This window comes from Emys orbicularis, chromosome 6 (genome assembly GCF_028017835.1).
Source record: "Emys orbicularis isolate rEmyOrb1 chromosome 6, rEmyOrb1.hap1, whole genome shotgun sequence".
In the NCBI taxonomy this organism is placed as follows: Eukaryota; Metazoa; Chordata; order Testudines; family Emydidae; genus Emys; species Emys orbicularis.
In genome coordinates this window covers 35,813,368-35,837,067 of record NC_088688.1, presented here as the reverse complement: position 1 = coordinate 35,837,067, position 23,700 = coordinate 35,813,368, and the positions used below count along the sequence as shown (strand labels likewise).

The window sequence follows — 23,700 nt, the reverse complement described above, 5'->3', positions numbered from 1 at the left end:
TGTATGACGTGCGTGTGTGTAGAGAGGGTACATTAAGTCGACCAAATTGGTGGTGTTTTCCACTCACCTATATGCATCTCCTCCCCCCAAGCACATGAGCAGCACTCATTAGTGTTTGTGCTTTACCCAGGAAAAGTGTAAAGGAGACCTCTCTCAATGGATCACACAGTGGAAGACAGGAGGGCCCTTCTCTTCTCCTGATGGGAGAGGAGTGCCTGGGCAGCTTTCCTGCATATTGTGGATGGAAAATGCCTTTTCTGAATGGGCTAGGGGGGGATCTGGACAGCCCTCTGTATTGTGGGGTGAAAAGCGTTCTCTCAGGAGGGTCCGTGAGCAGCCCCCCTTGTGGGATGGATAGCGCTCAGCACCCTCTCAGGATGAGATACAGGTTGCTGTGCAGCGTTCCTGTATTGTGGAATGGGGAATGCACTCTTGGGATGGGGTAGAAGTCTGGACAGCCCCCTGTGTTGTGAGGTGGGCAGCACCCAGCACCCTCTGGGGATGGGGCAGGGGAGTCCCGGGACAGCCCCCTGTGTTGTGGGGTGGGGAGCACCCAGCACCCTCTGGGGATGGGACGGGGGACGGTCCCGGGACAGCTCCCTGTGTTGTGTTGCGTTGCGTTGTGGGGAGCGCCCAGGGCCCTCTGTGGCGGGGTGAGGTTAGACTCTGGAGAGGACAGGAGGAGGGTGCCTGGGGGCTGCCCTCGGCTCTGCGCCACCTCCCCTCTCCCTCCCTGGCCGTCTGCGGCTCTAGCTCCGGCTCCGGCTGCCATTGGCTTAGCGGCCCCATCCGGGCACTTGGCGCAGCGCTACTGCTCAGCCCGAGCGGTCCCAATATGGCGGAGGTGAGCGGGGAAAGCGGGCAGGGGCGCTGGGGTCCGGCCGGCTCGCTGCGGGGCCCCGCCGCGGGGAGGCCGCTCGCGCTGGTCCCGCCGGCCCGGTAACCTCCCTCCGGAGACGGGAGGCCGGCAGCGGGGCTCCGGGGGCGGCATGGGGGCTGGCGGAGCCGTCCGCACCAGGGCAGCGGGAGCCTGCGCGACTAGGCCGCGGCCGCTCGCTCTGCGGAGCGGGGTGCCGGGTCCCAGCCCCGGGGCGGCGGACAGGCCCCGGGCACGGCCGGGGCGGGCTGGTTTCCTGGCCGGAGCCCCAGGGGGCGCGCAGAGGGGCCCCAGCGGCTAGCGAGAGGGGTAGGGGGAATTGGCCGGTGGAAGGAGGAGAGAGACCCGGACTGGGGTGCGCGGAGGAGGCGGCGGCGGCCGGTCTGGCTCTCTCCGTCACTCCCTGCCCCTGTCACCTCCCGGCCGGGCCGGGAGAGCTGGGGTGGCTGGACGGGGCTCTTTCTCCGGGGGCTCTCAGGAGACCGGGACGGGGAGAGGGAAGAGAGGAGATGTGGCGGAGGAGAGCCAGCAAGCGAGAGACTGGGGCAGCGGGGATTAGGATGGAGGGGCAGGACGGAAGAAAAGCGCTGAGAAGGAGAAATGAGGCGTCTACCCTAGGGGGATGGGGAGAGACAGGAGATAGAGGGGAGGAGAAAGAAGAAAACTGGGGGAAGGACAGAGAGAGCGAGTGATGCGGAGAGACAGGGAACTTGAAATGATTGAGAAACCTACCTGTTATTCTAGCTGTAGGATTCCTTCCCTGATTTCTAGTTGCAGCGCATCTAACAGCTCTTCCTCTTTCTCCTTTATATTCCAGGCTTCCTTTGGAAGTTCGAGCCCAGGTTTGTCCTGTTTACTTAATTCTATGGTCCCAACAGCTGGGCAGCGTTTGGTAGGGGCTGGGTTGCAGGTGCTTCTGTGAAAGACCCACCACAAACTTTTTCTACTTCTTTACAAAGTTCCCCCTCCTTCCCCCCTAGTTAGTTCACTTTAAATGTTTTATTTCCATGTCTCCAGTTTGCTGCCTAATAACAGATGGAGTGTGCTGTAGAACAGTTCTCTCACCAAATCTGTAGTCTCAACTAATTGCCCAATAATTTATCCTTGTGTAACTTGATTTTTTTTTTTTTTAACTTTTGGAAGTCAACTTCTTAATAAAAATATGTAGACTTAAGAGAGTGACCACTTCACTGATATCCCTTAACTACTGGCTCCTAAAATTCTGATACTAGTTATTAACAAGTTTCAAACACTTTTCAGTTATTACTTAGTCTTTCTTCTTAACCTTAATATTAAGTATTATTATTTATCCCCCATTTAAGGCCTCAATCCTGAACAAATGTATAAACATTTAACTTTACACATGCAGCTATTCCCACTGACTTTAATAGGACTGTTCATGTGTAAGATTAAGTTCATGCATAAGTGTTTTTAGGATTGGGACCTTATTTTGCTTTTGTTCCTGAGCAATCGTCATTCTCCAGATGAGCTCAAATAGTAATTCATCTTTGATAACAAAAGCTAGTCTTTACAATTTAATTGGCTGCATTTTAACTTATTAATTTAAAATAAAATGTTTACATATCTGAATAAAAATACTTTGTCAGATCATTGAATATTCCAAGTTAGTTAAGTAAATGGTATATTTTTGTTTAAAGACTGTAAATGGAATACACTTTCCACTTTAGTTATACAAACAAATGTAAAACAACATAGTGCAGTAATTAGCAAGTGTAGTTTTCAGAATACATAATGTACAGCATCTTATAGTTGAAATTATTATTTAACAATTATGTATCTGGATACTTCTTTAGAAGCTGTGGGAGCAGTGTCTAAATAATGTAACTAAAAAATTCAACATGTAAATGTAGTTATCATAATTAAAAGGATATTATCAACTAGTTTTAGGCTCTGTAGATTTTGAGAGTTCTACAAGACCTAATACGAATTGTCAAGTTTTAATGGATGCTTTTTTTTAAAATATAAAAGGAACAACTTTTGGTTTGAAATGTTTCCCTGCAGTGTTGTGAACTCAAACAATATTGTTCTAGTGAGAACTGGAAAATGAAATTGAGTGTTTGTTTTATTTCTGGATAATGAAAATAATGTTGAAAAAGAAAGTAATGTTTAAATCTAGAAAGTGAACAAGAAATTAAATGCTTTATAAATCTTAAGTGTTAGCAATAAAGGGAAGGATCTTTTAAAAATTAGTATTATGAGACTTTGCCTTTGAACCCAGAAGTATGGTGTGTGTTTTTATGAAACCTAGGACCAATATGGATGTTTCAATGAAATTTAAAATCAAAACCGCATATGGAAATCAGTTCCTACCAAAAATATTTCTGGGCACTTTCTGCGACCTAAAAGTTACAACATAGTGCTAGTGCAAAAGAACCTGAAAGTGAAACTGAATGGAAAAGAAAGTGTATCTGGCTAGTCTGTCTACCCTAGCTGAAAGAATGCAATAAGTAAATAGAATAGTGAACAGTTAAATTTTTAAGTTCTTTCTTTCTTTCAGTAATCTGTGATGTTGAATGTAGTCTTGTGGTGTAGAATGCTTATTTTTTTAAAAATGTTTTAAATCTAATGGCTTCCTTTCTAATATTGTCATAAAAATGTATTTAAATTAGAAAATGCAAAGCAACAGAATTGTAAAAAAAAAAAAAAAAAAAAGACTGTAGGTAGCCACTTAAATAATGTAGCAATTTCTGTTGGGCCAGATAGTTGCCACTTACATTATATTCCAAAGAAATTAATAAATGAATGTAGTCTGTTTCTTGTTCTGTATCTTTCGTGTATCTTATTTGAGAATTAGAACTCCAGTGGAGTTTGTTCCTCCATTCTGAATAAACTACATAGAATGCAATTGAATTTTAATGAAACATCTCATTCATGGGACTAAATTCTTCTGACATAGGTGCTCAATTCTTATTTTGCTATTAGAAGAAAGTTGATTCATCAGAACAGCTTTGAAGCTAGGCTGGCTATTCTATTCAGTGAAAAGATATGCTAGTCTCTTGTCAAAGATAGGCTCCACAAGCGACATTCTGCTTCTAGTTACAGCATCAAATCTAAGACCTTGTGTCAGAACTATATTTTACATTGTTATGCTCGTTTTGGACATGTTTTTTAAGAATCTCGTGGTTCTTATCTTATACACAATAAAATGTGTAGATATGACTAGACTTTCTGAAAATGACCTAATTTGATCACTTTCAACGTAATCTCTTTAGACCGCCAAGTGGCTCAAATTGCAGAGCACAAAATTGCACCTACAGTTTACAGGTACAAAAATGGAGGCCCAGTTAAAGCCACTTTAAAACTTGTTTCTTACTCTGTACACCTCTACCCCGATATAACGCTGTCCCCGGGAGCCAAAAAATCTTACCGTGTTATAGGTGAAACCGCATTATATCGAACTTGCTTTGATCCGCCGGAGCGCGCAGCCCTGCCCCTCCCCCCCCCCGGAGTGCTGCTTTACCACGTTGTATCCGAATTTGTGTTATATCGGGTCACGTTATATCGTGGTAGAGGTGTATCTAGAGAATATTGACCTTTCATTTAAAAGAATGCACACAATCTTATTTTGATTATAGTATGGCTTTGTATGTTGGTAAAGTGATTCATATTGTTTTTCTTGTAGTTGGTTCTTTATCTTCTGAGGATCATGATTTTGACCCTACTGCTGAAATGTTGGTACATGACTATGATGATGAGAGAACTCTTGAAGAGGAGGAAATGATGGAGGAGGGCAAAAACTTCAACTCTGAAATTGAAGATTTAGAAAAGGTAGGAGAGGGGCTTTTACCTTTTCCTAATCATACAGCTACACTGTACTTACTTTAGTAAATACAAAGGACATTCTACCTTCTCTTTCATTTATCTTGTTTAAGTAAATTCCATAGAAACAATAGTAAATGCCTTTGCAGCCAATATAAAATAGTCAGATTTAGCTATTGGATATATGTGGGTGGATCTTCAGTTGGAAGTTACCACAGATCAGTTCCAAAGATTTCAGAGCTGTGTTAATTTAAAGTACTTCCCTTCTAATTAATATGACAATAGTGCTTTTGCTTTGGAAGAGAAATTACTCACCCATGGAACAAGTTTGTCTTGTGTTTATAGTATTTGATACCACTGTATCAGTTCTTGTTTTTATTAAGTGGGAAATATATTAAAATCATACACCACAAATAGTATTTAATGAGGACTAGCTTCACTTCAAATCAGAATATTGATTAAGCGCAGTATGAACTATTTTATCATAGCCATGATTTCATTCTTACCGTCAATTGCTTTATTCCATAGCCTTATTTAAGTATGATGGGCCAAATTAATGGTGGTTCTGAGGCAGAAAATGGGTGTAAGTGAGTTTAGCTTGCATCAATTTGCCATTCTGTAAATGTGCAAAATAACTTGGCCCCCTCCTGCTTTATTTTACACTCTTCTGTTAGTTGCTTTTCCTGTTACACCCCATCTTCTTCCTTGTCTGTGTGTGACCCATTTTGCACATCCACTGAATGCCAAATTGATGATCGTTATACTGCTGTTTGCTGAGCTGCTTATAGCACCATTCACATAGCTGCAGAATTTGGTCCAGAGATTTCCAGGGAGATGCGCCTGGTAACACCAGATCTGAAATTGGCTGTATATGTTTAATAGTGTAACTTTGTATTTGCTGTATGTGGGACAACACTGCACATTGGTAGGCTTCCATACCACCAATTCTACCCTTTAGAAATTACCAATTTTTGTTGTAGGTTTCATACATGCAGTTGTAAATCAGAAATAACATGGTTTTAAAAACTACACTTGGTAAACTATTACTCCACAAAATTAGCACTATTTGCTGCTATTTTGGAAGAGAGAGAATCAGTGCCAATAAATTAAAGGATATATTGTTTTAGGTCACAATCCTGCAAAGATTTAAGCACGTGCTTAACTGTACTCACTGTGAGAAGTCTTTGCTGGGGCCTTAGATGACTACAAGAAAAAAAAAATCACTTAATCAGAATGTGAGTTCAACAAGGATTTTAAAACAATATTTATAAAGACTTGAAAATATTTTCAAGTATCTCCACTGATATGAATCAGGCAACTGAATAATGCCTGGGAATTGCCACATTATTAATTGCAATAGGAAATACAGCCTGATGACATGTAACAAAACGGGATTATCAAAAGCTGCTGGTATGCAGTTGCCCTCCCCAGTTCTTCCTCAGCTTACCCTCTTTGTCAGTCTCCCTATTTTCTCCTCCTCCTTACTTCCCCAAAACAAAAAAACTGGGAAGTCAGTATAAAAAGTATTTTTGGGGGTGGGTAGAAGCAAAAACTAAGAATTGCTGTGAAAATGTGTTGCTGGCTTCTTTTTGTGTCTCTGGCTGCAGCTGTGATTATAACATCTTGCCACACTGTAAGTCTTCAAGTTGATAATATGGTTGCTTCCTGCTTCACTATTTCATATTTTTTTTAATATATCTGATATCATAAAGAAATGTTAGTCAATCATACTTTACACTGGATCAAATGATTAGAAACTGTTTTTATATTCAGTTAATATTTACTTCTAAGCCTTCTCTTGTATATATCCACTAAATAATTTTCAGAGAAATTTGAAACAGATTTTGAAAGTGCCTTAAATACATGATTATGAGCCAAATTCAGCCGTGTGTTTAAAAAAAAAAATTTGAAATACGTATTCAATTTTTTTCTAAAAAGGCAGTATTCTTCTTTTTGGAATTGGAGAGTTATAATCCTTTTAAATTCACTATTAAACTATTTCAAAATTAATCTTGTTCCTTTATGCTTGTATAACAATATGTAGTATTTGACAATATTAAAATGTTAAATATTTATAACTTTTCTTATATTAGGAAGGAAGCATGCCTTTAGAAGATTTACTGGCTTTCTATGGCTATGAACCTACAATTCCAGTTATAGCAGGTTCCAGTGCAGATAGCTCCCCAAGTGAACTTGCGGATGAACTGCCAGATATGACTCTGGACAAAGTAAGTCAAAAACATTTTTCTCTGTATTTAAGTTTAAAACTAGGAACCTGTGTGATCTTTGTCTTTCTCTTGGTAATACAAAAGTTATTGACACCTATTAGTCTGAATGCAAAGTATCCACACTAGTCTTCTTAATGGACATTGAGAATCTGATTCTGATTTTACTTATTTACAGTACATTTGTAAATGAGGCACAATTTCATTAAAGTTATTGATGCTACACGAGTATAAAAGAAAGTAGAAGTTCTTGAGTCATTTGTAATGTTAAAGACTTATAGTTTTATTTTGTTTAATATCACTTTTTAAAAAGTTAAATTTGGAACTTTCAGGTGTGTGTGCGTGTGTGAAGCTGGAGACTAATATTTATGGCTTCAACTATATATACAGTGTATCAAAATTTCTGTGGATATACAGTTAATTTGAAAACTTGCTCCTGAATACTTTGGAGCTTTCCCTTCAACTGGATAAGAAAAGTATTAGATTTGTGGAGGTGAGAGAGAAACTTTCATATATGCAGAGACTGGGTGTATTATGCAACTGGTATAAAACCTGAAACTTCAGTGTTTTAAATTGTGACTCTTGGAGATGGTTTTCCCAGTTCTCCTGAACGTTTAAACTGACTGCTGTGCATTTTAGAGTCCCATTAGGATGCACATTTCAGTGTTACCGTATGGTTACAAAAAACGTGGTCTGGATTGTTACCTGATGCATATCCACATGCAGTTCTTCCTCTCCAACTTCTCTGTATGGAAGAGGGAGGCTCAGACGCATCTACAAACTCTGTAGAAGTTGCTGTTCACTGTTAAGGAGACTGAGTGGGGCAGGACAACAGGATTCACATCATCCTTTGTGCAGTCCTGCAGAGAACCCTAAGAAAAAGAAATATGGGTCTGGGCTGTATTAATTCTTCCAGAGAGTTCTGGGGGACGACATGGTTAGTGATCAGTTCCTGGTAGTGCAGCTCCAGTGGAGCTATGATGCTAGGACTAGGGGAAACTCCAGATGGGCCAAGTTGATGCACAGCCACAGGGTCTCCAGAGATCCCTGGGCTGCTTCAGGTTTGGGGGCAATCCCCAGTGGGCTTTTTCACTGAGGGCAACTCCGTCCCAACCCCCTCTCCCACCTCCCAAGGGTTTTAATGAGGTCAGGATGAAGAACCTCAGAGTCAGCTCTGGAGTGAGTGGTAAAAAACCACTTTCACACTGTTTTTGGTTTCTATACTTCAAAAATCTTAGGAATGTGATTCTGATTTTTTTGTGTTTAAGTTTTTGGGGAGTGTAGAAGAATAGAATAAATTTTGGTTAAAAGTTAGATAATGTATTTGCTAATAGAACCTCAAACTTGCTAGTTCCAAAGGCTCACCAACCTATACTTAGTCCTAATTCTTTGATTTTCTTTCTTTAATGATACAGGAGGAAATAGCTAAAGACCTCTTGTCAGGTGATGACGAAGAAACACAGTCTTCTGCTGATGACTTGACACCATCAGTTACTTCACATGAAGCTACAGACTTCTTTCCTCGACCATTAAGATGTAAGAAAACTAATGCTGTAGTAGTGCCGAAACATTCTAAGTGCTGTATAGATATATAGAAAGATTGTCTAGTTACAAAATTAGGGCCCAATCCTGGGAGGTGCTGACACCATTGATTTAACTGGAAGTTGAGGAACACTGGCACTTTGCAGGATGTTCTAAGGGTATCATTTTTTGTTGACATTACTGATGATTCAGCTATGGAATCTGATACTTTTCAATTGAGTTGTGATCACAGAAAATATATGGTGGGTTAATTTCTTGACAAATACCCAGCTATTAATTTGGCTTTTATTTGGAGTGCCCTCTTGTCCGTTTACAGAAAAGGGTAAAGAGGAGCACACAATCAACTTTCTTTTAATCTACTATTCATTATTTTATATCTCTACCATATCTTCTCTCGTACTTCTTTCCAAATTGATAATACTTGTTTAGCTCAATGTCCCTGAAACAGTTGGATAACAGAATTTTAAATGGACAGTGTAGAGAACAATTGCCTTTCAGATTACTTTGCTGTGGTAACTGGGGGTTAAATTGTAGTACTAGTATCTTCCTGTTGCTGTTCCCCAGACCTATAATTGCAGTGCCTTTGAGACAAATTATCTTATTTCCTTTGACAGTCAGCTATCCATTTCTAACGCACTCAGTTGCAGATATAGTACCTTCTACTGTTTAACTTTTATGCTGCAGTTCCACAGAAAAGCAAATTATTAAGAAGACCGCTGACCATTGTCTCTAAATGAAAGCAGATGCTCTTGTTTAGTTTTTTTAAAGTAAAGCAAAACAGATGCAATTGTAGTTCTATGTGCAAACTGTAAAATACTGCTAAGTAATACATTTTTTTTTTTTTTTGGTTTTGGTTTTGGTGCATATAAAGCAAACACTACGTATGATGGAGATAAGGAATCGGATGGTGAAGATGTTGAGGCAGACACTGGTAATTCATCTGAAGATTTGAGGAAGGTAACTAAAGTATTAATTACTTCCATATAATAAATCTCAGTGGAATTTTCTTACATAAAAAAAGAATCTGAAATAAAAACAAATTGTATCTAAGACAGTGCTTTAATCCTGGAATCAAATGCATCTTGTATTGACATTTTTAATGCTCATATGTCTTTGAGTGGAAAGTTAAAGTGTGTGTGTGATTTTTGTTTTGTTTTGTTTTGTTTTAAACCTTCAGGAAATAATGGTTGGTTCACAGTATCAGGCTGAAATACCACCTTACCTGGGCAAGTACAGTGATGATGAAAAGGGTAAGTTCTTCTGTTTTACTTCTACTTGGTTACATAAAAATATTAAACATTACTTAAAAATCACGAGGTTCAAAAATTGACTTCAGAAGTTATAACAATAGTAGCCAAGACAAAACAGTGCAACTAAATTATCTCATTGTAATATTTAATTCCAATGAATAACTTTGGGTATAAAATTCTCATAGAAAAGGAGAAACAAGAAAAATCAGATATTAAACCGGAAGGATAATAATACTAGACCAAATCATAAAATGGCTCCAGGAAGAGTTTGTTACCCACAGAAAATGCAAACTGCAATTGACTATGAGGTCAATTATTCAGTGACCTTCAGAAAGAGCATCTTTGCTTCTCTTTTAGAGAGGTCAGGCACTTCAGCCATAATCAAAGAATATTATTGTATTGCCTTTAGAATGGCATAGCTTTGTGGGATACAAAACTGCTGCAGAAAAACATTAAGCAACAAACTCTCTGTTCTAAATAATTTCCTTTTACTGGCCGAGTAGTTTTGGAAAGAGAAATCCTGTGATCATTCTATAAATGTGTTTTTCTTTATTCCATTTGTTGCATGAGTCTGTCTCTATCTAAATTAAGGTAAAAATTAGTTTCAGTAGGAAAAAAGAGTGGATTTATTCAGTTTGGATGAGATTTTTATCTGAATACCTTTCTGCCCCAACTTTCTGGATGGTAAATAGCTGTAGGATTCAGAAAAGGTAAGTATTAAAACTGAAACTTCCTCACTTCCAGATACATCAGGAAATCTTGGAACTGATTGTAGAGTGCATCAATAACTGGATGGTATTAATTTTTTTCTGTACACTTTCAAAATTGTTTTTAATGACCTTTTTTACCTGTAAAATTCTATCAGAAAACAAATCTAATCAAACACAAGCCTGTGGGTGCTTTTGGTGGTGTTTCCGATTCCATTATGCCATTTGTCTATAACTCTGTTTTTATTCCTTTCTGGAGTCACTTTTAACAATTTAAAGTTAAATACAATGATAGGGGAATACAGCCTTCTTAAAACAGTTGAATATAGTGCTAAGTAGTTTGGCTGTTTAGAGAAAAAATGACATCTGGAAAGTCCTAAGGATAGGGTGAAGGAGAGAACAGCTGAGAGGTTTATACAGCTGTAATATTACAGTAGTCTTGTTATGGGTTTTTTGTTTTTAATAAAACTCCTGACCTTTCCTAAGATTTCATTTTAGAAATTAAAAGTACATGAAATGTACATCCTTGGTAACAGTGACAAAAGCAGCGGTGATTCTGGTGGCTTGGGCTTTGTGTTCCCTGGGACAGCTCTAAATTCAGTCTTGTAATGTTACTGTTTGTGAAAGCATCTTCTATTCTTGGGCAGCAACAGTATCTTCTAAGGTGAAAAGAGTTGTTTTTTTAATTCCTCCTCGTTGTAGGAGGTGCAGATCCTCCTCACTCTTTTGGCCTGTACCAGCCTTTGATTCCTTTGACTGCCGTGGATCAGATAATTTATCTAATTTTGCATTGTCTGCAGACTGTATGACATGTTAAATGTAATGTCAAAAATGTCTGTTCGTAATATTAAAAATTTTAATAGCAGGGATTGAAATTTGAATGTTTGCTGCTAACGATAATTAATGTTCAAGTCATGTCTCATGTTATTTGATATACATAGAAGATATTTATAAAAGCCACTTACTTGCATATTAGATTTTTTCCAATGTGATTTGACAAAAGATGTATAAATGCACAACCCAAACTCATTACAGAACATGTATGTCCCTTACTCTAGTAGTTGATGACTATTTGAGCCAGAAATCCCAATATTAGCATCAAGATCAGCACTTCTAATAATATATAGCAACAAGTTTTTTTGAAGACAGTGACTGCTTAGTCACTTGCTTTTTTCCAGCATGGAAAGTGTTTGAACTGACTGAGGAATAAATGTAGTGCTAAAATTCATATTTTTTACTGCTCATTTATTGGTTTATTCTTTTTTACTGTTTTCAAGGATTGTGTGCAACTCTAAGCAAACAGAGATGTGACTATATTCACTAGTTTATAAAACACCCAACTTTGTCATATGTAAATATGCATAAATTTCTTGATTTGAATTCTCTAGTGGCCAGTAGATTTTTTTTTTTTTTTGGACAGGTCCTTGTCCTTAGAATTCAGTCCCTTCCCTCCTTGTTCCAATATAGCCTGAATCTGTTCACCTTTGTGGCACAGTGCAAGGCATATCTCTTCAGTGAGGTATATGGAAAGGGATGGGGGGGTGTTATTTGTGCATGTGACATGATGCTATCAGTATGTTTGATTTGATTATCTCTAGCTACTTTCTTGTTTTCTATCTTTGGGGAAGCTGCTAATTTCTTATGTCGTAGTTCTAAAACATTTGTGCCAGAAACTAAAGTATATAAATTCAGTGGGGCCATATAAATTTACATCTGCTGATATTTGGTCTACAGTATCAAAAACACCAGGATAGGTGTGCATGCTCTCACTCACACAACCTTATTTGTATCTCAATGGATTTTCCTCTTAACAGTGTATGAAAATGATGATCAGTTACTTTGGAGACCTGAGGTGGTTTCAGAGATTAAGGTTAAAGAATACCTTTTTGAGACCTCGTTAAGAACTGGAAATGAAAAAAATATTGGAAGAATTCCTGAAGGAATACACACACGAGACAATGAACAAGTATGTTTTATATCCTATCCATTTGTGACACATTGCCTTTGAACTAGTGTGCGTTCTCTTTATGCGTATGTGCAACAGGTAACAAAATAGTCAAACATTTCTTTTCCACAGGAAGTGCAAAGTAAGACTCTGATCCTGCCAGTACTTAATTAAGCACGTGAATAAGGATTGGCAGGATTGGGGTCTATAATATCAATGTTTGTGATGCAGCATGTGTATATTATTATGTTCTTAACAAACAGTTCTCAGTATAACTCACATCAAGCTTTAGATAGCCACTTATATTTTCTTGTGAAACCTTATTTTAAGTGGTATATTAAGTGGTACGTAACTTTGTTTAAATAGTTTATTTTGTTTATGAAATTTTAATTTTATATGGTTAAAAATTAATTGACTGATGTGCAATTTGATCATTGAAGCTAGACACAGTACCTTAAACTGCTTAGCTACAAACTTTAAACGACTTGTTTTAAACAAAAATATTTCCTTAATTTCATAGGCACTCTATGAACTACTCAAATGTAACCATAATATAAAAGAAGCAATTGAGAGGTATTGTTCAAATGGAAAGGCATCTCAAGGTAAGAGATTTCTGAAATAGTAGGGAATACTTTAAGACTCTCTTCAAAGTTGTAATGTACAGAAATACTGAGACCAGGTTCTCAGCCCTAGGTCATCACCCTTTTCACCACCTGAATGGAACAAAGTGGATGTAACATGAGTGTAGCTGGCCAGTTGGGAATTTCTACTGGAGGAGTTCACAGCGGGTGCAAAGATGGCAGAGCCAGTTCCTACTCCACCAACAGTTTCACTCTTCCCTACTCTGATGGGGGTAGGGAGGAAGTGGAGCACAGCAACACTTTGCTCCCCTCTGGCATTTCTCAGCAGGTTTATAGAACTGCTGAGATCAGAGCCAGCTATCGTAAGTTAGAGCAGACTACAGGCTACTCTAACTCATGCCAAGGCTGCTTAAGAATCAAGAAACCATAGCTGGCTCTGTGATGTGGCCCCACCCTTTCCTGTACTGAACCCTGAATGTATTTCATCAGCACAAGATAGCTCCACTATGTAGTAGGATAGGTTGGTTTGTGTTTTCCACCTCTTGTCCCCAGCCTTTATGCTTTCCTTAAAAGTTAGTAGAGCTGATCCATACAGATAACAGGGGGGTCGGTCTTTCACTCCCTGTAGTTCCCTTTCACCCTATGCACAGATGAAAGCAAAGGCAAACTTGGGGCTTGGTACTGCAGAAACATCTTCTGTATAGTGCTAATCTCGTTCAACTGCCATAGACTTAAAAAGAAGTTGAAAGCACTCAATACCATGCAGGGTTGAGCCCTAAAGCAGGCTGTGGAAATGCAGAAATATGAAGTTAAAGTGATTTCGTTTTTAAAAAGACCCATTATAAGCAGTCCTGCTTCCTTAAAGTTTCAGATGAGGATGTTTTTGCCATTCCACAGACCAAACTTCAGGAGGTAGTCCCTGAAGTCAGCTAAGGCTTTTGGACAGTTTCAAAAAAGCGGTCTGATGACCCTAGCAAATATGGTATCCTTGCCAAGTTACATATTACAGCTCTAGTGCCTAATCTTGTAATGTGGCACGTTTGTAGTCCCACTAATTGTATTTGCTCTTACTATGTATTGTGCACTATATCATTTGAAATGAACAATTATTCCATCATTTATTTCAGTGAGACTTTTTAGCTAATAAGCATAATGTGAGAAATATGTAAAGAGTGTGGTAAGGATAAAATAGTGGTTACATCATGTGATAAAAGTATTCTGTGCATTACAGGCATTTTCACTGTAGTGTATGTGTTCACTACATATTGTTTCTGCATAAACTCCTATTAATTGGAATGCTTGCAGCCTAGATTTCAGTGAGGCTTTGCAAAGTAAGACTAAAACCCAATAATGTGAAAAGATGCTGCATGGTAAGAAAGTTACACTTGTGGCAGCAGTTTGCGATCAGAGGACAGTGTTCAGTCCATGGAACCAGGGTGGATTTGATTTAAATCAATTTGATTTTAAATCACTAGTCAGGAAGACTCGATTTAATCATGGATTTCTGCATAAAAGTGCATTCTTGTTGGTTGTTATAACCTTAATACATATTCTTCACAACTCTGAGATAGATGTAGGTTTCATTTTTAGGAGGTACACACTATACATTTTTAAAGTGATGTTCCTTTCATCGTCTTCAACACAGCTTCCTCCTGAGAAGGAATACTTCTCATGATGTTGTTTCATTCGGGCAACCAGGCCTTGCATTTCTTTGTTGCACTCTTTTGCATTTTGCACGCATGCCTGTCTTACCCACAGGTAGAGTAACGTCATTATAATATTCCCAAACTGGGTCTCTTTTACGGCCTGCTGCCATTATAGGTTTTCCATTCTAGTGAGAGAATGATATGGTAGATCTCAAATCAATAAAGGCTACACTCAGAAAGACCTCAAGACTTCTGGAATATGCTGCTCAAACAGTTTCAGTTTTGTTTCTACTGCTTGTCCCTCCCTTTTCACATTTATCTCCAGACTTCTTCTCCTTGTCCAGATCCCCAACAATCTTCTATTCATTGAACTTTTTGAAACTTTGCACTTTTAGAGGGAGGTGTTGACTCTGTGTACACAAATTTGCAGATGGAGAATAGGGTTGAGGTCTGTTATTTCTCACCTCTATATATGATGATGATTAATTATTTAAAAACATTTGTGCTGTTAACAAGCATGTTATCTCTGGAGACTCAAATCCACAGTTTGAGAACCGCAAAACTAAGCATCTCTGATGGTATCTTCTAGACCAGGGGCGGGCAAACTTTTTGGCCTGAGGGCCGCATCGGGTTTCCAAAATTGTATGGAGGGCCGGTTAGTGGAGGCTGCGCCTCCCCAAACAGCCAGGCGTAGCCCGGCCCCACCCCCTATCCGACCCCTCCTGCTTCTCGTCCCCTGATGGCCCCCCAGGACTCCTGCCCCATCCGACCCCCACTGTTCCCTGTCCCCTGACTACCCCCCCCGGGACTCCTGCCCCCATTCAACCCCCCTGTTCCCTGCCCTCTGACCACCCCGACCCCTATCCACACTCCCGACCACCACCCCGAACTCCCCTGCCCTCTATCCAAACCCCCCGTTCCCTGCCCCCTTACCGTGCTGCCTGGAGCATCAGTGGCTGGCGGCGCTACAGCTGCACCGCCCATGGCGCCAGGACAGGCAGCCGTGCCGCCCGGCTGGAGCCAGCCACGCCGCCGTGCAGCACAGAGCACCGGGTCAGGCCGGGCTCTGCAGCTGCGCTGCCCCAGGAGCTCGCAGCCCCACCGCCCAGAGCATTGCGCCGGCTGCGGGGGAGGGGCCGGGAACTAGCCTCCCCGGGGCAGGAGCTCAGGGGCCGGGCGGGAGGGTCCTGCGGGCCGTAGTTTGCCCACCTCTTTTCTAGACTGAGCACTGAGTCCCATTGGGTAGATAGAAAGATTAACCTAAATAATCTATACAGAAGCCCTGGAACCCCATAAGATTGGGTTCCTAATCCATGAACTATTGGAACTCATTTACAAAACTTTTCTTAAACATTACATGAATATATTGTCTCATACTATAGAATTCGAATTTATAATTCCTATTCCATGATGAGATGTCTTTCAGCTATAATGTATCTTAATTAAAACTATCTTTAGATAGGTTTTTTCCTCAAAGAATTTTATCAAACAAATCCAATTTAAAAAAAAAATAAAATCTTTTTTGTATTTAAAATCATTGATTTTTATCCACCCTGCATGAAACTCTCCCAGGGTCCTATAATGGGAATTTCAACCTACTGTATTGGGCTTGCTGGCAGGTTAAAGTTTCAGTGGCAGGTGGCAGTCAGGACATTCTCAGTGGAATGCCTGCACCCCTGGAAACTACTCCCTGCATTGTTCTGCCAGAATCCTGTTTTGGTGAGCTGCAGGACACGGTGTAAGAGTTCATTGATTGGTCAACTTTTTGAATAACTTAAGATTTCACTTAATAGGGAATTCTTGTTTTGGCAAAGAGATCATTTGTGTTGCCTGTAAGCTGAAAGGCTCTTGTTTTACTGTGTAACTGAATGATACAAAAAGGACATTAAAAACAATAAGCAGTAATTACTACGATAACTGAGACTACCTCATAATAAATGTACAGATATGTGTTTTGTCTGCTACTATCTTGTTCCTTGATGAGGTAAATACGTATCTCCTCTTTCAGTATACTTTAACGTGAAACAAAATCAAAACAAATTATGACATAACAGGGAATGTCTGCTGTTTATATAGTGGTTTGAATTTTGGGAGAATGGAGGTGAGAACCCAGGAATGTGATGATGGCAAACTATGTACTAAATACTAAGTAACAATAATATCAAACTTTGAAAAAGCAAGGGTAGTGGAGGCTAAAATGATCCTTATATAGAGTTTGAGCCACATGATCTTAAACTGTGTATTATAGTACTAGGTTGAGGCACACAATAGAGAAAGATCTGAAACTCCATGGAAAACAGGTTTTTCCTTTGATCTGTGTGTGTGTGTTGAAAATGAACACTAACTTGCATTGTTACCAATTTGTAAAAAGAACTACAAGTTTTTTACAGAATTAAATGTATGGAAAAGCAGTTTCTTCTTTGCCTATTTTCCAAGGTCTGTTGTTCTTTCTACCCTGCAAGAGTAGACACCTTTGAAACCAGTGCAGAAAAATACTCTGCTTCACATGCTGGTGATGTTTTCAAACCTTGGCAGATTTGGGCCCAGATCCACAAAGGAACATAGGCATTGCAACACATAATATTTAGGCACCTTGCCACCCATTGGAATGCACAGCCCCAAGTTAGGTGCCCAGGCTCCCTGTACAATGCATGGGGTGAATTAGGTGGCTAAGAATGGGATCCACAAAAGCTAGCCCACTGAGTCGGAAGTCATCTAAACTAGCCAATAGGAAATGCTGAGGAGTGAGGCCTAAGCCTCTCAGGTAGTTAGGCACCTATCTCTGCTTGGTGTCTCAGCTGTGAACCCCTTCCTGGAGTTAGATGCCTAAGTGGTGTTTTTTTGTTTTTGTTTTTTGCAAGAAATGCAGGAGGTGGCAGTGGCCTCCCTTATAACTTCTCGCTCAGTAGTTCAGGTACTCAGGAGGGATATGGGAAACGCAGGTTCAGTTCCCCACCAAACCCTGCACGTCATGTGGAGAATGTATTTGAACTTGGATAAGCCACCTCTCAGGTGCATGCGCTAATCACTGAACTATGGATTTTCTCTGGTCTGATGTCTATTTAATTATTTATACACAATGGAATAGCTTCAATGGGACAGATTGAGAAAGACCCATACCTGAATATCCCACAGTCAGCGGTTAGGGCAGTCACACCTAAGAGGTGGAAAATCCAAGTGGGGGAAATGACATTAAGCAGAGGGGTAATTGAACCTGTGTCTCCACATCTGAGGTGAGTGTCCTGATCACTGGGCTAAAGGTTATACGGCTGGCCACCCCTCCCCCCCCCCCCCCAGCAATTTTGTCTGGGTTTAGCCATGCTCTGAAAATGCCTACTGGGTTGGGCCCTGCAGGTGAGAAGATCCTCCTTGGATTTAGGTGCGAGATTGGTGCTTAGACTGAGGCAGCTGTGTGCATGCTCTCTGGCAGAAACTTAGGTGCCTAGGGAACTTTAATGGTGGAAACTCCTGGCACCTAAGGATTTTAGATGCCTCCACGGTCAGGCAGCAGCTAAGAGTTTTGGGGATCTTGGTGGTGCCTAAACGATGGATTTAGGTACTTAAAGGAGCAGTAAGGTGCCCAAGCCCTTTTGTGCACCTGGCCCTGGATGACTACAAATAAAAAATAATAATAATAAATGAAACTCTAACAATCCTTTATCATTCAGTGAACAGAGTAGTGTATCCAAAGTTGATGATTAGCAGCTTGTCGGTTTTCTAACCAACAGTATAATTAGAGGCTTCAGTGTATTAAGAATAAGACAAATTCTAAAGAATTTAGCAGTTGCTCTTCAAAGTGCATTTGGATTTTCATGAATGTTATCAGTACAAATGTTTGTAACTCAGTTTCTGATGGAAATTATCTGAAAATAAGTGCTGTTCTTATTTTGGGAATCCTCTAGAAGAGATGACAGCTTGGACAGAAGAAGAATGCAGAAACTTTGAACATGCACTTCTGATTTACGGGAAAGATTTTCATCTCATACAGAAAAATAAGGTAAGTGTTATGTACTTAAATTGGATGGAGAGAATGGTAGTTTAGTCACTTAAAATCTATAAAAGCAACTAATTTAGCAGAAGCAGTGCCTACAGTGAAATATGAGGCAATGTATTAGAGCTGATTTGTCATTTGCATGCTAACTTTACCACAAACGTCATTCAACAGTCAACATTTTCAAGATCAGTCAACCTATTAGTCTCTGAAATAGTGTAGTATTCACATTGCATTCATTTATGCATTTGTAATATAATTTTGTTGTGTTATACTCTATGCTGCTCTGGCTTTGCACTGCCCTGAATTCATTCTCTGAGTCTAGACCAGGCAAAATAATAAAATATCTTAATTAGCCTATCCATCTCATAGCCACCAGGGGCTAGGAGTTCTGCAGCCACACAGGACTCAGCCACTAAGGTGCTAGCAGGAAAGTCGAGTACTGTGCAGTTGTCATTCAACAGTAATTCTTTTGACTAAGGAGTGGTGATGTGGACTCACTCAGCAAGGAGACCCATCTACTCCTCAAATGGAAGGATGGACGCTTCTGTAGAGGGATGGAGAGGAAGGAATAATACATGGAATAAGAGCCTAGCTAGACTTCAGGATTGGTACTCTCAGAAACTGACCTGTCTTTATATAAGGGAAACAAGTGTATTTGAAGCCTCAAATTGCACAGTGCATGTAGATTCATGGATAATAGGGATAAAATGGATCTTTTGGATCATCTAGACCATCTCTCAGGACTACTTCCATTTTAATAGTCTAGTTTTGCACACACCTGTTGTCGGAGCCTGGGCAGTCTCTGCTGACTAACCTTACAAAAAGGAGAGTTTCCATAATACCTTACTTATTTTCCCTTTTAGCTTATTACTCTTCATACTGCTCTTAGCTTTCCTCCCTTTTTTTCTTAGCTTAACAATTTATGAAGAGTCAAAATATGCAGTTATGAACTGCGATTGAGACATTAATTTTTGTCCTGGACACACAGTCTCAATGTAAAACTTAATTTTTTTTTTTTAAAAGACTGGATTTTCTATAGCTGAGCGTATTAAATTGATTTATCGAGTGGATCTAAAATAGTACATTTTTCAAATTTATATTGTTAGAAGAATCTCTTAATCAGAAATGTAACTTGCTCTTGCTATGGCAATGATATAACTAAAGAGAATGTAGGAGAATGGGGAAGATGGAGAGTACTACAAACCTGCCCCCCTTTCCCCCTGCCCCTCTTTATATAAAAAAACAAACAAACAAACAAGCATATTAATTCTTCCTGCCTCATTTTAGGTGAGAACTAGAACAGTTGCTGAATGTGTAGCATTCTACTACATGTGGAAGAAATCAGAACGTTATGATTACTTTGCTCAGCAAACAAGGTTTGGAAAGAAGAGGTACAACCATCATCCAGGGGTCACGTAAGTACAGAGTGCTTGGAATATATCCTTTCTGTTGTCAGTTCTGCATCTAGAGTTTTTTCCAACTTTTATCAGGGTGGTGAAATGCTGCAGTGATGTTGGATTAAAGAAATCCATCTCCTAGTCACACACCTGTCTCTAATATACGGATGTCTTTCTAGGGACTACATGGATCGGTTGGTAGATGAAGCAGAAGCCCTTGGTGGAGCAGTACATTCTTCAGCCTTAACTTCTAACAGCAGAACAGAGCCCATTCCTGATCAACAGCTCAGCATTCTGAACTCTATCACTGCCAATGACTTGACAGGTAAATCAAGAAAAATCAATATTGAAGTTTAAAAGACTGTTTTCTGTTGTAACTGTACCTCAAGAAAGTCTATTTTTATTTAAATTGTGTTCATTTTTTTTCAGCATTGACCAATAGTGTAGCTACAGTCTGCCACTCTACAGATGTGAACTGCTTGGAAGATGCCTTTTCTCCTCTGGACAGCTTACCCCGAGCACCAGTTAATCATGTGCCTGTTGTAACAGAAGAGTTGCTTACCTTGCCTAATAATGGTGAAAGTGATTGTTTTAATTTATTTGAGACTGGATTTTATCACTCGGAGTTAAACCCAATGAACATGTGCAGTGAAGAGTCAGAGAGACCTGCCAAGAGATTAAAAATGGGGATTGCAGTCCCTGAATCCTTTATGAATGATGTTTCTGTAAATAACTTGGGTGTGGACTTTGAGAACCACACACATCATATTACCAGTGCCAAAATGGCTGTCTCAGTGGCTGACTTCAGCAGTCTATCTGCAAATGAGACAAATGGTTTCATCAGTGCCCACACTCTACACCAACATACTGCCCTTCACTCAGAATGATTCCAGTGGTGAACTACAAAAACAGTGGGTACTTAATGCAGCAGCAGACTTGATGGGAACTGTCAGGTTTGCTTAGTCTTTCACTGGAAGTTTGAACTTTATGACATCAGTGATGTCTTTGTATGTATAGAACTATATCTTGATTTATCAAGAATAATTTCATTTTTCAATCCATACGTGTGGAAATGTCATATGATGTTCGGCAGAGTTTGGGATTAAGAGAACTCTGGTGCAGCTTTAAGCTCTGCTTCAATTTTTTTTTAAAGCCTGTAGACAGAGGTCACCATCTCAAAACCAGCACAGAAGTTGTGAACTGATTGAAGTGGCTTTTTAGTCTAAGTTACTTTTGCCGTAACAGATGCAGTGGAATAACAATGTTTACAGGTACAGATCCTGATTCCTGCTCAATGTAGCATTTTTTTTTTTTTATAAAGGCAGGGATGGGTTTCTTTAATTTAAACTGCACAAAGAAGGATGTTTTTTAATGGAACCTTCTCTCATGTGATACTAAACTAGGGCACTTCAGTTTACAAAACAGCGAGTTCATCTTGGTGGAAGCTAGCACAAGGGACTGTATGAGCAAAGTGTGAAGACATACACTTAGATGCTGTTGCAAAATTATAGGCCATGGCTACCTTACACAGAAGTAATTATACTGCCAGAAGGTTTCTGTGTACTTAAACTTATTGGCTAAACAAATGCATTTTAGAATATTGTATTCTGATGGGGTTTTGTCCACAACTTTTAAGAGTGTAATGTAATAAATAACACCAGTTATTTGTATCAACTTTTTTCTGAGGCAGCTGATGTATAAAGCCACAGTCTGCATGGTTTAGGATTGACCACTAAATGGTTTACATTTGGGAGACACCTTAAATTGTTTGGAGCACTGCAGTTCATTTGAGGGACTATCTAGATTTTTATTTAGTGCAGTACAACCTTGAAGTATACACTTGAAAACTTCCTTTAGCATGGATTGTGTTTATTTCTTTTGGCAAGTCATTGTCTCAAAATGGCATTTCAATACTTTTCTCAAATGGGAATTGACAGAAGTATAAATGCATCTCATACTCAAAATTGTTTATTCCAATCAATTTTTTGGTGAATATTCAGATGAAATTTTGGGTCACAATAAATTATTCCATTTAAGTTGTGTTACAGATTCCGACAAAACATAGTATTGGTATGTGATATGCTTCCAGAGCATACAACTTTCAGGTTTGTGCTTTTTTTTCCCCATTTTTGTTTACAAGATTCTGAAGTTTAGCCCAGTACAATTGAATCGCAGTAGACTTTCCCACACACACTCAGACTTTTCTTTGCACTGTCTGTAATGCAGATTTAATTGCCACTAATTTGCTTGCATTTTTTTAAATGCTTAAGTTTGACTGCATTGGTAATATTTGTAGTAATTGCTTCAAGGTTATGCTGAGTAATTTAGTAGTAGAGACTTTGGGTAGTATTTGAAAGGGACGAGGGTATTTATTATATATACTGTGAACTGCATTGACATCCTGAGTTTTTGGATGCAGCGTACTCCCGAGTTTTCTTTACAGCATTGTAATGAAGATTGCTTTGAACTGTTTACGCAATAGCACATTTACCATAAAAATTAGTTTAGCACAGTGGACAAAAGTAGTTAGTGATAATTTGTTATCAATTCTTTAACTTAAACATCTGAAATATGTAATTCTAGTAAGTACACAGTAAATAACGGGTAGCCTTGGCTACAAATGTCAGAGTACAACACAGGGTCAAGTTGTCAGCTTCTTGTTGCTGTGTTTTGTGCTGAACTTTGTACCTTGTTTCTTTTGTTTATGAATCAACACATTTTTATGTAATTTTGTAAAATACTGGCCATATTTTTTCATTGTTATACATTCAAGTTTAACTATGGGTTTACAGTGGCTGGTCTGTATAAAAATCATTACACAAAGATGACTGAATGCTTATACCAGTTGCACTTAAATGAACATGCCCATTCTCATTAGCTGATGCAGTAATATATTCAGTTTATCTATGCATTGCTGGGATCTTAATATAGACAGAGACTTGTCTAAAGTTTGGATTGTCGGCAAGTTGAATGGACACTTTAGTTATTTAATAAAGACTTTTGACCAAAATTCAGAAAAATGATATGAGAGAAAAAAGATTTCCGGCTAGTCTAATAGATTTTTAAATTCTAATCTTATTTAGCCTCGTGGCTAGCTAGCTGGTAACGTTTACTTTTAATTCCTTGTTAAAATGAGGCAATAATTTGCAAGATTTGTAAATATGTACATTCTGCATATCTTTTTAGATATCTATTTCAATATTTTCTGACTACTTGTGTATAGTAACATTTTTGTGCATGCTTGATGTGACATTCATAAATTTGTACCACTATGACTTTATCCTTGTAAAATAGCTATTTATTGAATTTTTCTTTTAAAAGCTGGACTTACCTATTTTTCTCTCAGTTTAAACATTTAAATGGAGAACTTGTTACTGTTTTATTAAAAGAATTGCGTTTTGAGGGTCAGCATGAAGATAACTGAATTGCAACCATATGAAGAAATTCTATTGCCTTGATTCTTGGATGGTGAAGCACAATTCTTGTAACAAACTGTGATGAATTCTTTGTCCTTTGCCACGTTTTTTTTCTTCATATGAACAAACCAAAAATCCATAATAGGCAATTGCAGTGTTGGTAGATGTATCTTTTATGTACAGGGACTCTGAAGAGGATAGCTGATTCATTTAGAAGTGTAACTGGTGCTGTGATTATAGCAATACTTTTACTTTTGTTAGTCATGTCATCTTCTCATGCTAGATTTTTAAATGTTTAGTTTTCCTCTTGTCATGGTCAAACTGCTGAATTTACTTGAAG

The 23,700-nt window shown here is 39.1% G+C and overlaps 1 protein-coding gene across 1 annotated transcript; it reads left to right on the top strand.

Moving 5' to 3' along the window:
• The first annotated feature begins 817 nt into the window (after nucleotides 1-817).
• On the top strand, nucleotides 818-20,831 carry MIER3 (MIER family member 3). The gene is made up of 13 exons (XM_065406563.1): nucleotides 818-844; nucleotides 1,695-1,719; nucleotides 4,521-4,666; nucleotides 6,751-6,885; nucleotides 8,298-8,418; nucleotides 9,296-9,381; nucleotides 9,602-9,674; nucleotides 12,196-12,347; nucleotides 12,847-12,928; nucleotides 18,456-18,550; nucleotides 19,835-19,962; nucleotides 20,124-20,269; nucleotides 20,374-20,831. The coding sequence occupies exons 1-13, from the start codon at nucleotides 836-838 to the stop codon at nucleotides 20,829-20,831; spliced, it is 1,656 nt and encodes a 551-aa protein (XP_065262635.1). The 5' UTR covers nucleotides 818-835.
• Nucleotides 20,832-23,700: the final 2,869 nt, after the last annotated feature.

Excerpts from the sequence above, each read along its gene's own strand:
- MIER3 (XM_065406563.1), top strand. Across the intron at positions 8,419-9,295 it reads CTTTCCTCGACCATTAAGAT|CAAACACTACGTATGATGGA; the intron begins GTAAGAAAACTA and ends GTGCATATAAAG. Across the intron at positions 9,382-9,601 it reads CATCTGAAGATTTGAGGAAG|GAAATAATGGTTGGTTCACA; the intron begins GTAACTAAAGTA and ends TTAAACCTTCAG.